The sequence below is a fragment of the Stegastes partitus genome, unplaced genomic scaffold (assembly GCF_000690725.1).
Source record: "Stegastes partitus isolate 25-593 unplaced genomic scaffold, Stegastes_partitus-1.0.2 Scaffold100, whole genome shotgun sequence".
NCBI lineage: Eukaryota > Metazoa > Chordata > Actinopteri > Pomacentridae > Stegastes > Stegastes partitus.
The window spans coordinates 121,289-135,965 of NW_007577831.1; the positions used below are offsets into that span (position 1 = coordinate 121,289).

The 14,677-nt window shown below is 40.1% G+C and overlaps 1 protein-coding gene across 3 annotated transcripts in view; it reads right to left on the reverse strand.

Moving 5' to 3' along the window:
* The window catches only part of lpp (LIM domain containing preferred translocation partner in lipoma), a 191,475-nt gene that overhangs the window by 49,136 nt on the left and 127,662 nt on the right, over positions 1-14,677 (reverse strand). For all 3 annotated transcript variants that reach the window (XM_008277529.1, XM_008277530.1, XM_008277531.1), the window contains one exon: positions 2,592-2,688. In XM_008277529.1, the coding sequence (XP_008275751.1) occupies positions 2,592-2,688 (97 nt within the window). The remainder of the gene's footprint in view (positions 1-2,591; positions 2,689-14,677) is intronic.

The following is a 14,677-nucleotide window of genomic DNA, read 5'->3' on the forward strand; positions in this document are numbered from 1 at the left end:
TCTAGAGAGAAATGTGCTGCCCAGTGTCAGAAAGCTTGGTCTCAGTCGCAGGTCATGGGTCTTGCAACACGATAATGACCCAAAACACAAAGCTAAAAACACCCAAAAATGGCTCAGAGGACAACACTGGACTATTCTGAAGTGGCCTTCTATGAGCCCTGATCTAAATCCTATTGAACATCTGCGGAAGGAGCTGAAACATGGCGTCTGGAGAAGGCACCCTTCAAACCTGAGACAACTGGAGCAGTCTGCTCATGAGGAGTGGACCAAAGTACCTGCTGAGAGGCGCACAAGTCTCATTGACGGTTACAGAAATCGTTTGATTACATGATTGCCTAAAAAGGTTGTGCAACAAAATATTAAGTTAAGGCTACCATCATTTTTGTTCAGGCCTGTTTCATGAGTTTATTTTTTTTAAATAATTCTGTTGAACCACGGCTCAAAAGCAATGTCTGATTATCATTGGTTATTTTCATAGAATTTTTATTTATTATTATTTTTGTCAGGTTCAAGTTACTTCTGTGACCGTTGTGGGTTTCAGGGACTTCAGGGGATAGCTTTGCTCAAAAGAGCTGTATTTTTAATTAATGCCACGTTTTCAGAGCATATGAGGGACACTGGTTGTGAACTGCCTGACGGAAGATTGAACATACATTTCTTTGTCCACTCATCTTCAAAGCAGGGGTTTTCCTCATCAACCTTCCTTCTTTTGGTGCAAGCCATGCTGTCATCACTGTCCCTTCCTCTCTGCTCTGCTGTGTAGGCAAGTGCAAAGTGACAACAGCAGCAGCGAGCTGTGGTGGTGCACTGGCCGTGCAGGGTAACCAAACGACTTGATTGGCTCAACTGAGTGGAGCTATTACCGTATTAACTGGAGTAGCAGCGCCCGCTGTCTATAGCCGCGACCGTCGTAAAAAATGCTCCATGAAAATCTATTCTCGAGAATTTATCAGAGATTGCTCACGGTCCGGACAGAACCATCACTTGGTCGGGATCTGGACCGAGGTCCACATTTGGTGATACCTGCTCTAAACCATAAGCAGTTTCTGGGTGTTTACTCACATATTTACTCACTGTGAGCTTATTTTTCACTGCAATATAAAGTCCTACGCTTTCATGGGAACAGCACAGCATGACATAAAAAGAGCTTGAAAATGTCTTTTGTGCTGTATAACAAAGTGAAAAAAATAGGTAATTAAATTTCTATGACCACTTAATTTACAAGATTTAAAAAAAAAAAAAAAAGTGGAATCAACATGTACAGCATTTTTCCAAGTGCCCACAGGTACTGTGAGGAAAAAATTGTGGCTCTACATATGTAGATATTTTATTTCTTAGATTTTTACAATTTTTCCGTACTTCCTCCACAGCCTGCAGTTCAGCCCAATTTACACAAAAAAAATTAAATAAATTCTCACAGCTGAGTCACTGACAGCTTCAAGGCTACACTGAGAAGTCTAGATTTTCTTTTTGTTTTTTGTCTTTTTACAGAATCTGGTTAAAGCAAGCAGTTTCTTTTTTGTAAATGTTTAAATGAGACATGTAGAATAATGTGTTTTTGATGAAGTTCCAGGATTCTAAGCTTAGATTTGGTTAAGTTTCCCAACATATCCGTATGTCATAAACAAGCAGTTCAAAGACCATTTGGAAATTGAAAATCTGTCAATTCTTAATGTTTTTGCAGTTTTTGGACACGATAAATGGCATCATTTTGGAGATTTTTTTTTACAGACAACATCCCGTAAAAACCTGCCGTTGGGTTTTTGGTTTTTAAAAACTGTTGTTTTCTCCACTTATCGAACTGCATTTAGCTTTTATTCTCACTATGAAACTTCTCCTACTGGAGATACAGGATGTGGCAGGTAAACACTTACATTTTATTGATATTTTGATGCTAACATTTATTTAGGCTTGCCAGGAATATTTCTTCGTAGCAAGAAAGATGTAACAAACACAATTCCAGAATATACTTAAAGCTACTGTAATTAGACACCTACCACCTTTCATAACCTACAAACACCAAACCCCTTGCACCTAGCAGATAACAGAAATCATCTGAAGATTGCTAGCATGCTAAAGCTAACAAAGACTTAAATGAAAGATACTAAATACTGAGGGTCTTTCCTTATTGCTGTTATCTAGTATTTTAAAATGATATGCTCACAAAGTGGGATCAGTGTTTCACCTGTCATGACATATTATTTGTTTCAGCTTTTATTTATGAATGAGATTGATAGACTTGAATGTTACACAAAAGTAAGGGTGAGGGCTTAGTTTTGTGATTGAAGTTTTGTGATGACAACCAATATACGCGTTTGTAAATTTTCTCAATAACGTTTTCTATTTTTCCTTTATAGGATGTTTTAGGAAACCAGACTAACACGAAAGAATATGAATATGACTGTTACATTGACAATACAGTGACAGACTCACATGAGATTGGTAATATGATTCTAGGCATTTTTCAGGTATTTAGCTGACATTTTAACTAGCAGCAGTATTAATTGTCATTTTATTACTTACACCTAATGTGACGGGTCAAAAATCCTGTTGCTAATCGAGTGTGAATGAGATGAGCTGCAGCACCTTACCAAAATACTCCTCAGATGGAGGGTTGTCCATGTCAAACAGCATCTTCTTGGTGAGGCGTTCCAGCTCATCTTCAGGGTGAGCCACGGGAGCACTGCCCTGAGAAAGCAGACAAAGAAACATTCAGCAGCTGTGATTCACAAAGCTCAGCAAGGAGATGAAAAACATTTTTGGCATTTTCTTGCATTCACTTTCACCTCCCTGATGAATATTACCTGTGGTCTACGCTGGTTCACATGAAAAGGAAAAGTGCAGCGAATGTATTCTTAACAAAATGTGTCCAACCTCAACTTAAAGCTTCAGAAAAACCTGACTTTAATAAATCAGGATGAAGAACCGTCTCAAGGTCAAACAAAACACATTCAGTGTAATTAACATGCAGTAGATGGTCTTCGTCTGCCTTTCTCCTCTGAGATATCTGACCCTGGCTCAGGCCCCGGTGGTGTGCAGCCCAGAAGGTTGTGCATTTCCTTCTGTGCAATACAAGTGTGTGCAAAAAACTGTGACCCTGACTAATCCTTGTGTTTGGAAAATGATGATAGCAGGAGGAAAAGAAGAGGCAGACATTAGAAGAAAGCTGCTTTTTAAGTCTCGTACATTTGGGTGATAGGTCGGGAGATAGTTATGTAGTCGTACTCTGAGCACAAAAGGACTTTAGGTGAGAGCTGTGCTGGGGCCTAATCTGTAAAAGATTCTGGAAAGGATGACATAACTCTCTGAAGATGCCACTTCCTTCCTTTTCCTTGTGAGCCTGCCCTCCTTCTTATCATGCAGTCGCTGACATCTGCCTGCTGTGTGTCTGTATGGGGCTGACGTGTTGTGCCTGACATTTTCTGCCAATCATCCTCAGAGTCTGAGAATCCCCCTCCCTCAACCCCGGGCTCCGGTTCATGGCACAATCCCGTCACAGGTGCGTGTGTCCTTTTCAGACACCCCGGAGGCCTGAACTTGACTCTTTTCGTGCTGAGAGGCCGAGCTTTTTTATTTTTTTTCCAGAAACCGGTGACACTTGGATGGCCTTCCCTAGATCTGAGACCGGCTGAATCTTTACAGTAGATTTGATTTTCAATATCGCAACACGGGTCGAGATCTGAGCTGACCTTTGAGGTGTTCCTAATTGTTACACCTGGGAGCGGGGTGAATGCTAGCCCAGGGTCTGGTTTTGTGTTAATTTATTCGCGGTTTACTGTGTCACATAAAGGAATCAGATTCGTCAATAGGAGATTTAGTGAAAAAAACATTTTTGTATTCAGAATGAAAGAGTAATTACAGAGCCTGTCGCACAACACTTCTGCTACTATTGATTCAATTTGTATGCATTTAACCCTCAGATGAATCCAGGGCTATTTTGCACCTTGCGTAATTGATTCTTTTTTTTTTTCAATTCAGCACTCAAGTCTCCGATATTTCTACCTATCCCTGAACTATTTGTCTTCAACAGTGTTTGTGTGTCAAAACATCAAAAAGGATAAAAGAATTTTTTAACGAATTATCTAAAAAGCGCCTAGTGTTGATAGTGACCTGAGCTATGTATTAACCTCAGTTCTTTGAATAACAGTATGCTGAATGAAAATTGTGAAGTTAACTGTTGTGAATTCCAGTTTGCATTGGTGGAAAAAGTATTCTAAACCTTAACATACTACGAAAATACTACACTATAAGTAAAACACCTGTGTTCAAAACTTTATTTTAAGCAAATGTATATTATCAGCTAAATTTAGTATTTGAAGACTTCATTTTAAAAACAGATAACTCTATGTTTGTATGCTTGAATTTGTACTTCAGTAACTTGAGTAAATATTCTTTGTTATTCTGCACCACTGCCAGTTTGATCTCTTTGTGAAGTGTTTCAATGCTTTAACCCAAACGCCCTGACACAGAACTGAGTCTGCTTGGCTTATTTTCATAGTAACATGATGATGCAGCAACTGAGTTACAGATTTTGCACAGAGCAGCATTTTTCTTTGATTTTAGAGGGTTTTGATGAGAACATCTCCGCAAATAAAGATGCTAAGTAAGGCTGTTGATGGTGAAGAATTTGTTTTTGTGCCATTCATGAATCATTTAAAATCAGAACCCGAACATGAAAACTGTATGTCAATTCCGAGTGTAGCATACATCCGATCAGCAGTGTCAAGAAAAGTTCTCATGTATTTACCTCAGCTGCCTCAACCCTGCTGCTAGAAATTCACAGGAAGTTTTTTTAGGCCATTTTCCTGTTAGCTTTCAGGTGATTTGGCCGTGGCTGGAGACAAAAAATAAAAAATAAAAAACAGAGCTGGATGGATGCTCTAAAAGCCTCTCTGAGGATGGCTCATCTTGTCCATCTGTACTTGATTGCTGTTCTGACTAATCTGGGTTTGGTAGGTGTCACTCGATGACAGTTTGAGCGAGCTGTGTGCAAGATGAAACACTATAAAGTGTAATCAGTCTGCTTTGGGAAATATTTCACTGAGTTTCAACAAGTGCATTTTTATAATCTCTATAGCTGTGTGTCCATTTACGATCATGCAAATTTGAAGCAAATTTTTTTAAATTTCACAAAAAATACAGAAAATCTAAATTAGACTTGCTTTCTGCTTTGGAGCACTAAACCAAAAAGAAAGTGGTGGTATATCTATGTTACGCATGGCTTCAGAGTACAGGACTCCGGACACAAAAGCAGTTATTTTGACAGCCACTGAAAAAGCTTAATGAAATATATATCAGAAGAAACATCCACAACTTTGGCCATCTACAAGTGATGTAGAGAAGTCTGTCGCAATTGTTTTAAATCAGGTAGGTTGTAAATATTCTTTCATGTGAGCTGGTATCGGCCATGTTTCATGCTGTCGAAGACAAAAAAAAAAAAAAGAGGTGCTAACAATTCATCAGTCATGTCAGAAAGTGAAAGTCGCCTCAAGTGAGTGTAAAGACATGTTTTCAAAACAGAGGAAGATTGTTAAGTTTTTCTTTTTCCACTGATTTTTCTAATGTGACACTTCAAAACACGCATAAAAATGTGTTGTGGAAATATGACATATAAGTGATCAAAAATGTAATAAATGTTAAAAAAAACCAACATATTACCATATAAGTCCTACATGTATACTTTCCCAAGCAATATGGTTATAATATTTGCCTTCATCTGCCTTGTATCTAAGTTGTACTGTTTAAGAAGTTTGGACAAGTGTGGTAGAGAAATGAGCTGTGCCTTTAAAGGTTAAGTGTCATTCACTTGACTCACCGTATGCGTCTGTGAGACAAAGATACAAGGATATATGTAATTTAAACAATACAATAAAGGTAGTAAAGCAAATGTACAGCATATTTGAAATGAGTACAGTCAATGGTCTGCTGGGTTAATTTCCAGCGACAGTGAGAAATGCTGAGCTCTGCTTACTGTCCACAATGTATCAAGGAGCATCTAAATTTTATGATGCATGACTTTTGCTGGGCCCAGCTCAGGATGCAGCAGGCTGATAATGGAAGCCCAAACAGTAGGCCTCATTAACTCTGAGGGATCGACACGTCCGACGTGCAAATCTTTCTGCCATGCCGGTGTGCTCTCTAGAGAGCAGCTGGGCCTGAGCTCCTGGATGCTTTGGCACCTTGTGCCTCCTCAGTCGCTTGCCATCATCGGCCAGAATCACATGACGGAGGATTAGGAAGAGATGAAAGGGAACATTCCTCAGTGGTTGGGTATTCCCCTGTTGTCACCTTAAATCCCTTGCCTTTTTAAAAAAAAAAAAATACACAATGGTCAGAGGTGGTATGCGTGGAAGAGCTGAATTCTAATACAACAACCTGCACAAAAGAAAACAAAATAAATCTGCTCAATGTTCGTATACCTCAAAGAAGAGCTCTTGTTGTCAACCTTCTGCTCATTATGCCTGTGTTGTTAGTTTCAGACAGTGAAGTAGACGATTTAACACTGTTAATCTTAGCTCCACATCAAAAGCACATTGGAGAGGGAACGAAATGCTGCTATTACCAGAAACAGACTTTTGAGTTTAAGCTTCATTTATATCTTATCCACTCTGTGACACCCCGCAGCAATGCACTGCCAGAGAGTTTAAAGCACCTTGTTAGGGAGTCTTTTGTGACAGCACGGAATAATTTTTCACTTGAATAAGAGAAAGAAATTGCTTCCCTGCATGCTTTATGATTGCTTCGCAGTTCCTGTTCAGCTTTTTAGAGGCAACAATAGAAACCATACAGCAGCTATACGTGCTGCAGACATGATTTTTTCAGTTATGTCTGGCTCACTTCAGTAAATTGTTTGCCTACGCCCTCAGGACACTCAGCCACAGTTTCATTGAAGTTAGTACTTAAATTTAGTGGCGACTGGGTTAAAAGCTGCACCTATTTTCCACTGTTTTCCCACTATGAAGGGGCTTATAGGTTCAGGTCATCTGCCGCCTGCTTTTTTTTTTTTTCTTTTACTAGCTGTAATACCCCTGAAAGACATCCTGATGGACCATCAAGCGCCTTTCCACTTGACAAAAGATTTTTAGAGCGTTGTTAAATGCCAGACCACTTAAAATCAAAAACAACAATAAAATCAGCAAGTGACCACTGTTGCGTGCCACCTGATACAGCATGACAGACTCTGGGAGCTGATCACTGCCTGACTGCCACATCAACAAATAACGCTGTGTGTGCCACCCACTGTGGAATTGGCATTGTGTCAGAACTGATTAGGTGAGGAGTGGGGTGGGGTGGGTGGGGTGAGGGTTCGGCGGGCTCATGACATGCTCTCACCTGATGCCCTGACAGCATCGTGTCCCGCTACGAACCAAACCTCAGGCTCTGTCTTTCCTGCTTCCACTGCAGTGATAGAGAGTGAACGGGAGAGACAACTGTTCTCAGGGCATCGGATCTGCACCTTTGTTAGTGGAGGTGGAACAAAGGAGTGCAAGAGAACAGGAAGCTGCAGCTATTTACATATAATCACCTCCTTTGGTACAGAACAACGGGAATGTACAGATCTATAGGATAAAACGAGGCAGCGCACGTCAGCTCTGCCTGTCACATTAATGATGCAGCATGGCTAAAGGTATACATGTGTTATAATGGGAGGAGGATGCGAATACTCTACAGATCTAATCCTCCAGTTTGTAAACCCAGATGTACAAATGACCTGCATTAACATACAGTAAGTTCTGTGTTTTTACACAACTTTATATTGTGTGTGGTGGGAATAACAGGACAACATGCATAGTGTTGTGTTTAATAGTGTTCCCAACTTAGATTTGTTTCTAGATTTGCACAAAATAGTCTAAAAAATAGAGCGTGCCTTTTAAAGATCCGTATTTCTTTACTTTTAACAACTGCCTCTGACATAACATAGCCATACTTGTCTGCTTTGGTTGGCAGTTTCCTACCTTTTAAAGCCACACTGGACACATTCAGGCTTTAAAACATATTACAACATAACTATGACAACCTCCGGGCCTAAAAAATAAATCCTTACAAAAGTCAAAAAAATTGTAGTTCCTCAAATGTCCACTTCAGGCTGGCTCTAAAAGTGAGTCAGTCCTCATAGATCCCATTGATAAAATGTCCAACTTTATAGCATAAGTAAATGTGTGTAAAGCTGTGTGCAAAAATTGGCTTTGGTCTCTTCAGGAAATTTCCCTGTTCATGATAACTGTACAAGGGGTGGATTTGTATATAACTCAAACAGTTAAATTCTATTAGGGCTTAAAGTGTTGCATAATTAAAGGTGTGACTACTTTGAGTGTCAGGTGGGTTCAATCATACGATAGTCCATGGCCCAGAGATGTGTGTATGACTCCCTCCAGCTCCACCTCTCTATTCATTTTGGCATTAGTCAGGAGTTGGGAGGAATGTTACAATGCTGACAGCTGGAGCTTTAACACCGCTGTACACAAAACCCAAGAGGGTTCCTCCATCTTTATATACAATCAGTGTTACAAAGCAGGCAAGGAGGAGCAGGACATATGTCATACAATTGCCATCTTCGCTGATACAGAATTCACCCATAGATTCCTACTTCTAGTTAGTTAACGTATTAGCTTCCACCATGCTTACTACCTTCCAAATTTTGAGCAGAATACAGACTTAATGACACAGTGAGTCCTTGAAAAAGCTCAGCAAGAACATAACCAACACTTGAAAATTGGGGTGAATGCAATTAGTCGACTAAAGGATTAACCATTGTTACCCTCATTGGAACCAGGAATACTAGTCGCTTAAAGTAATTAGAAATACTTTATTGTTGTACAACAAAAGTTAACTATTACATCTACAATGTTACACAGCCCTGGCAGACTGCCCCCAGTTCCTAACGATAATGCCTAAATGCTCTGTGTAAACTACAGACGTTATCTTAGAAAGCCAGTGTGGTTTGGCAGTATTTTGATCTAGGAAATGAATATTATGTTGTATCTAGACTGTGTCAGAATAAACTGGCATACAACCACTCAACCCCAGCAAGGTGCAACCATCGCTGGTGGCAGCACTGCTAACATTAGCAAAACACGTATACAACATTGTTTACCTGCAGATGCTGTGATCCACTCTAAAGTCTAAAAAGATAATGCAGCTCATCACAACAATGGCAGCGCAGGATATGCTTCCACTCAACATTGTGAAAGGCAAAGGCTGGAAGGTAATGCAATATATTAAGCCTGTGCTGGGGTACACAATGGTCACATTAAAATTGGAGCACAACCAGTTTTTTCTTACTTTTAGACTAGCACATTTGTTCTATTTATTCAACAGGGACATTAGTTGCTTGGAAAATCCCTATTAGAAATCCAAAAAGTGTCTTCTCCTCTTAAAAAAATGAAAACAAAATATGTACAGTAGCTACACTGACATTACAGTTTACATTTCCTTACACACAAAGTGAGGAGACTTCAAATGTCAGTTCAACTTTTGAGGAATCACGACTTGTATCCTCATATTTAGGCCAGTGCTCGTTGTTCGTGCGCAGTCCAAAAAGCAACGTGTAGAGACAATGAGACCGAGAGGCGCTGCATAAACAGCACAAACCACTGAGCTGAAAGTGATAACCAGAAGGGGGGAAAGTACAAGCACCGTAGGAAGAAAGACAACAGCGAAACAACACTAATCTGTGTCTCTAAACCTGCAGTCATCTATCAGCTTCTGTTCTACTTACTGTAAATGCAACGCCGCACCTTAAACCGAAGGCAATTGTCTCACCTATAACAATAGCTTTTCTGCGCGATCAGCACAAACTGAAGAAAAACATAATCACTCACAGACATATTTATCCACAGATTAAATGATGATGGACTTCACAATGCAAAATGCTCTTTAGTGTCAATGGAGCTTCAGCTTTAACTAGGGCTTTTAAAAGAGGAGCTTTAGTCAGCTCACAATCTGACATCCTGGCTTTTTGTCTCCCTAAATCACAATGGTATTAACTGAAATGGACATTGAGCCTTTGTACGGAGAATGGCTTATTAAAATACTAGTAATAATAAACAAAACAATGACAAATGGACGTTGCATTAGTTAGGGTTCATGCGGGATTGAATTTTTTTTTTATTGGATTGGTAATATCTAAAAATAACCATTTGTTGCCGCAACACTAAACGAGTGATTACAGCAGCTTAGGCGACTCCGTTTTACCAAAACAATGAACGGATTGGTGGATCAGTCACACTATCCTTTCAGGGAGTTAGTGTGTGTTTGCGTGTGTGTCGAGGGGGGTTTCACCATGTCGTGTGTCTGGAATCATACATAAACTATTAAAAGATGCTGTGTATTAAAAGCTATCAATTTAAAGAGGATGTTTTGTTCTGTTTTTTAATTCCATACTGCAGAGATGCATTCTCACAGCTGGATTTTTTTTAAAAGCCAGAGATTGTTTGTGTTGTGGTGACACAGCAGTGAACTTCAAAAGAAACCTTTGGGAGCACCTCATTACTGTGATTCATTCCTATGACTGACCAGGCTGAGTTCATCTGACTTAGATGCCACTCTCAGCAGTGTAAGGATGCAGCAGGTTTTCCACTTCAAATAAAACTAACAAAAATAACATTAGTGCTGAAAGTTGCTTTGTCATTTTTCTTGCAGCCGCATGATTAATTTTAAGAATTTGCCACGTACGTGAAAGGAATCACATGTTCTCGGCTTTATGTAATCCAGTTGATGAATTTGCTGCTTACGATGTTAAACAGGTTATGAGTAATCTGTAATGCATTACACTTTGAGAGGAAGCATCACAGCGCCGCAAATTAAGCTCAAGGCCACCTTCTGAGGAGGCACAGATAAAGTATACATTCTCTCCAAACAAAATAGGTCATGCTGTTTCAGCTCCAATTAAATGCAGAGGAAAAAAAAATAACAGTCAACTGTAGAGCAGCTGTGTACAGAGCAGCCGACGATAATTAAAAATTAACCGATTCCATAATTGACATTTTCCACAGACATTCAAATCTTTGCTGTAAACTGCATTCATATTACGAGGTGTATTTCAGTGTTCGCAGACATGTAATGTATGTAGAGGGGCCTTTCAATGTTTGTAAGATTGTGCGTGTGTAAAAACTAGGTCATCTGTTCGGAACTGACACATCCCCCTGCAAACAGATATTTGAAAATCTGAGAGTGTAGAGAGGGGTGCCACAAGCAATCTGAGGGAAAAAAAACAACAACAACAACAACAAATGACTGCACAAATTGTTGGGACGGAGATAAAACTTATTTGGCGTCTCTTTGTATACCATTACAATCCTGTGAGTGTAGCAAACACCATATTTAACAGGATGCAGGTTTCCCTGGGTTTGGGTGAGAGCTCAAAGTATTCTCCCTGCTGTTTCCTCATGTGGTAGCCTGGATCTATATTTAAACACATGTGGTGGACATAATGAAGATTCACACAGGTTGTCTCTTCAAATCGATGTACTGGCAACCTGCACTTCCCTTTTGTAATACACAGTGCTGTTGCTCTCCTGTGTAATTTCACCTCCCAAGTAAACCATGATATATCCTTCTGCTTTCCACCTAAACAACTACATGGTTTATGTGAATGACACCCTGAGAGATCTCTCCTGACCAAACGCTACCACTGCAGCCAACAGAACACAAAGGCCCCGATCCGCTCAGGGATACGTCCCTTGATGGGGGGAAAAAAAAAAAAAAAAAATGTTTCGAAAGTGCACACGTTTCATGGACTCCAATCCAGGGGCGGATTCATTTTGTGGACAGAGGAGGATGTGAAGAGGGCAGAGAGGAATCTAGATTCAGCAACGTTCCAAAAAAACAGAGAAAACTTGTTTGTGTGCAGAGACGTGTGGACAGTGATGGGAGACCATGTCCAGGAGGAGCCAGCAGGGGCCACTGTTTATGCAGGTGGTTTCTGATTGAACCAAGTTGACTCTCTGCCTTCCTGTGAATTATACTTACAGGGAAAAAAGCTTGGATCGATGCATTAGCACAGTCAACCAGTGTCAGACAGTTCATCAGTGCTTTTTTTCATTAACCAAAGTCGGCTAATTAAATCAATTCTTTTACATAACTCTTAAAAACAGAGGTTTCAATAGATTTTGATGTTTAAGTACACTGTGGAAATACAGCCAGTGTCATATCAGTTGGAGATCATCCAGCACGCCACAGTATCTGGACAATAGTGGTAAAAGAAAAGCTGGTTAAACCCTCACTTCTGCTACTCTATCACTGGCACACAAGAGCTGAGATGCCTGAAAGATGGACCTACAATCTGCCATTAACCACAACAATTAATCTCAAAGTAAACACAATCTTTTATAAGGAAAATAACAGTAACCAAACTGACAAATGTGGAATTCACGTCATCAAAACAGTTTGACTGGCAGGTGAAAAATCTGCACATCAGGATGAAAACTATCTGATCATTTTACTGCTGTTCCTACAAAACTCACTAGTGACAATAAATTAGCACACAGTAGTCGTTACATAAGGGCTGCAAGTTGGCGCAGTTGGTAGTACTGTTGCCTCGCAGCAAGAAGGTCGCCAGTTCGTGTCCTGGTTGGGGCACTGGGATCTTTCTGCGTGGAGTTTGCATGTTCTCCAGGTTCTCCGGTTTCCTCCCACAGTCCAAAAACATGTTGAGGTTAATTGGTGATTCTAAATTGTCCGTAGAATGTCCGTATGAATGTGAGTGTGCTTGGTTGTCTGTCTCTCAGTGTAGCCCTGTGATAGACTGGCGACCTGTCCAGGGTGTCCCCTGCCTTCGCCCTAAGTCAGCTGGGATAGGCTCCAGCCCCCCCCACGACCCTAATGAGGATTAAGCGGTGTATAGATAATGGATGGATGGATGGATGGATAGTTGTTACGTAGTGTTGGTTCATCCATTATTTCTATAGCTGGTTCCAAACTTTAGATTATGTCTTTAAAAAATCAATACTTTAGGCCATAACAGTTGTTCTGCCTCGGTCCGTTCTGATCAGCTGGTTCCTTGTATATTCCTGAGCCAGTTTTCATCTTTTTCAATCCTTCACGTTTTTCTTTTTTCTTTCAAACACCAAACCAGTTGGCAAGTTTTGAAGGAATTTTTCGAACCGCTAAAATGTCACCATTCATGTAAGTCAGAAACTGGAAAAGCAAAAAGAAACACAGGATTTTTATCTTTTTGGGTTTTTTTTGAGCTAGTCACATGTGACGGATGTTGGACAAATCTAAGCTTGCAACTGTGAAATTTCACCAAACTCCCTTTATGTTATGTTTCTCACCAAACAAAACCGTTTTCAACAGCAAACAAAAATTCTGCGCTCTTCAGCACAATTGTGAAGCCATAAATGACTCAACTGTGACCAACAGTCACGTGACAAAAATTCAGGGATTCTCAGTTGAAATGCAGGCTGTGTAAACACAGAGCAAGTGGGGAAACAAACTGAAAACGTAAGTTGTTAAAAATCTGTCTGGTGTATGTTGAGACATATTTTTTATTGTGTTGGTAACATCAGTAAGCACTAAGAAAAAAATCAGTGGTGGTTCCAGGTTTCTTTCCAATTTTTGTAAAATAATTATTCAATGAAAGTCAATTTTAATTTTTTCTTCCTGTAATGATTTATGGCATAACTTGTCATACTGTCGAAAAGACATGTTTGAGTTCTCTCTACTTCTAGCCATAGTTGTGCTGTTTCCAGTAAGGTGCAGAACTTTATGTTAGAGTGAAAAATGAGCCCACAGTGAGCAAAAATGTGGCAGGAGCAAGAAATGTCCAGAAAATGCTTTGGGGTTCAAGGGGTTATCTTCAATCTTTTGTAGTTTCTTTGCATATGTGATTGTTGCATTCTGAGATTCTTCCTCTTTCCTCAACCCACATTTATTCTGGAACATTAAAAAAGCCTCACTTTTAAATACATGGCAGTGCACTGAGCAGCACAGTAAAGTGGTGGGGTCATGAGCTGTGGAGGTCCCTTCGACATGGCTTACAATTGAACTGATAAAACAACACTTTGTAAAAAATAAACTTAAGGGCTTCTAACCACTTACTTTGTGTTATTTCGCTTGACTGGTGACTATTTTCAATTACAATGTCAAATGTCTTCCCGCAGCCTTTTAGCACCGGAACAAAGGGTAGGTTTGTTTTTAGATCTACATGGCACCAGTAGGTGGTGGGTTGATGTCGGGGGGGCTGCATAACCGGTATTTCAGAATATGAACACTGTATGTCGAAGAATAATCTCAGTATTGCAGGACACATCTGCATCTCTTCACTACAGGCCAGTGAGAACAGGCTGAAAACAAGAAAATAAACTGCTCAGACATTTTGGATTGCCGGGGCTCACTGAACTGCAATGACAGGTATTGATCCGGCCAGTTATTTACCAGCCGTGCTCTGCGTCTCAGAGGGGGCATGAGGAGAACAGGATGGCAGGGCCTATTATTTATGAGCGGTTATGTGACAAACACTTCTGATCTACTGGGGCTTACGGCTGGCAGAGTGAATCGGCCAATCAAAAATGAACAAAAAAGAATTTGTGAGAAAGCACAGCAACTTCTGAATGAGACCAACAAGTTAATGTACAAAATGAATCTCATTCCATCAAAGTGCTGACCCTGTCTTCAGTTCATTGTAAATCAAATCACCTTTGGAAGGTTTTCCAGACAAAACAGTGTTTACCATTAC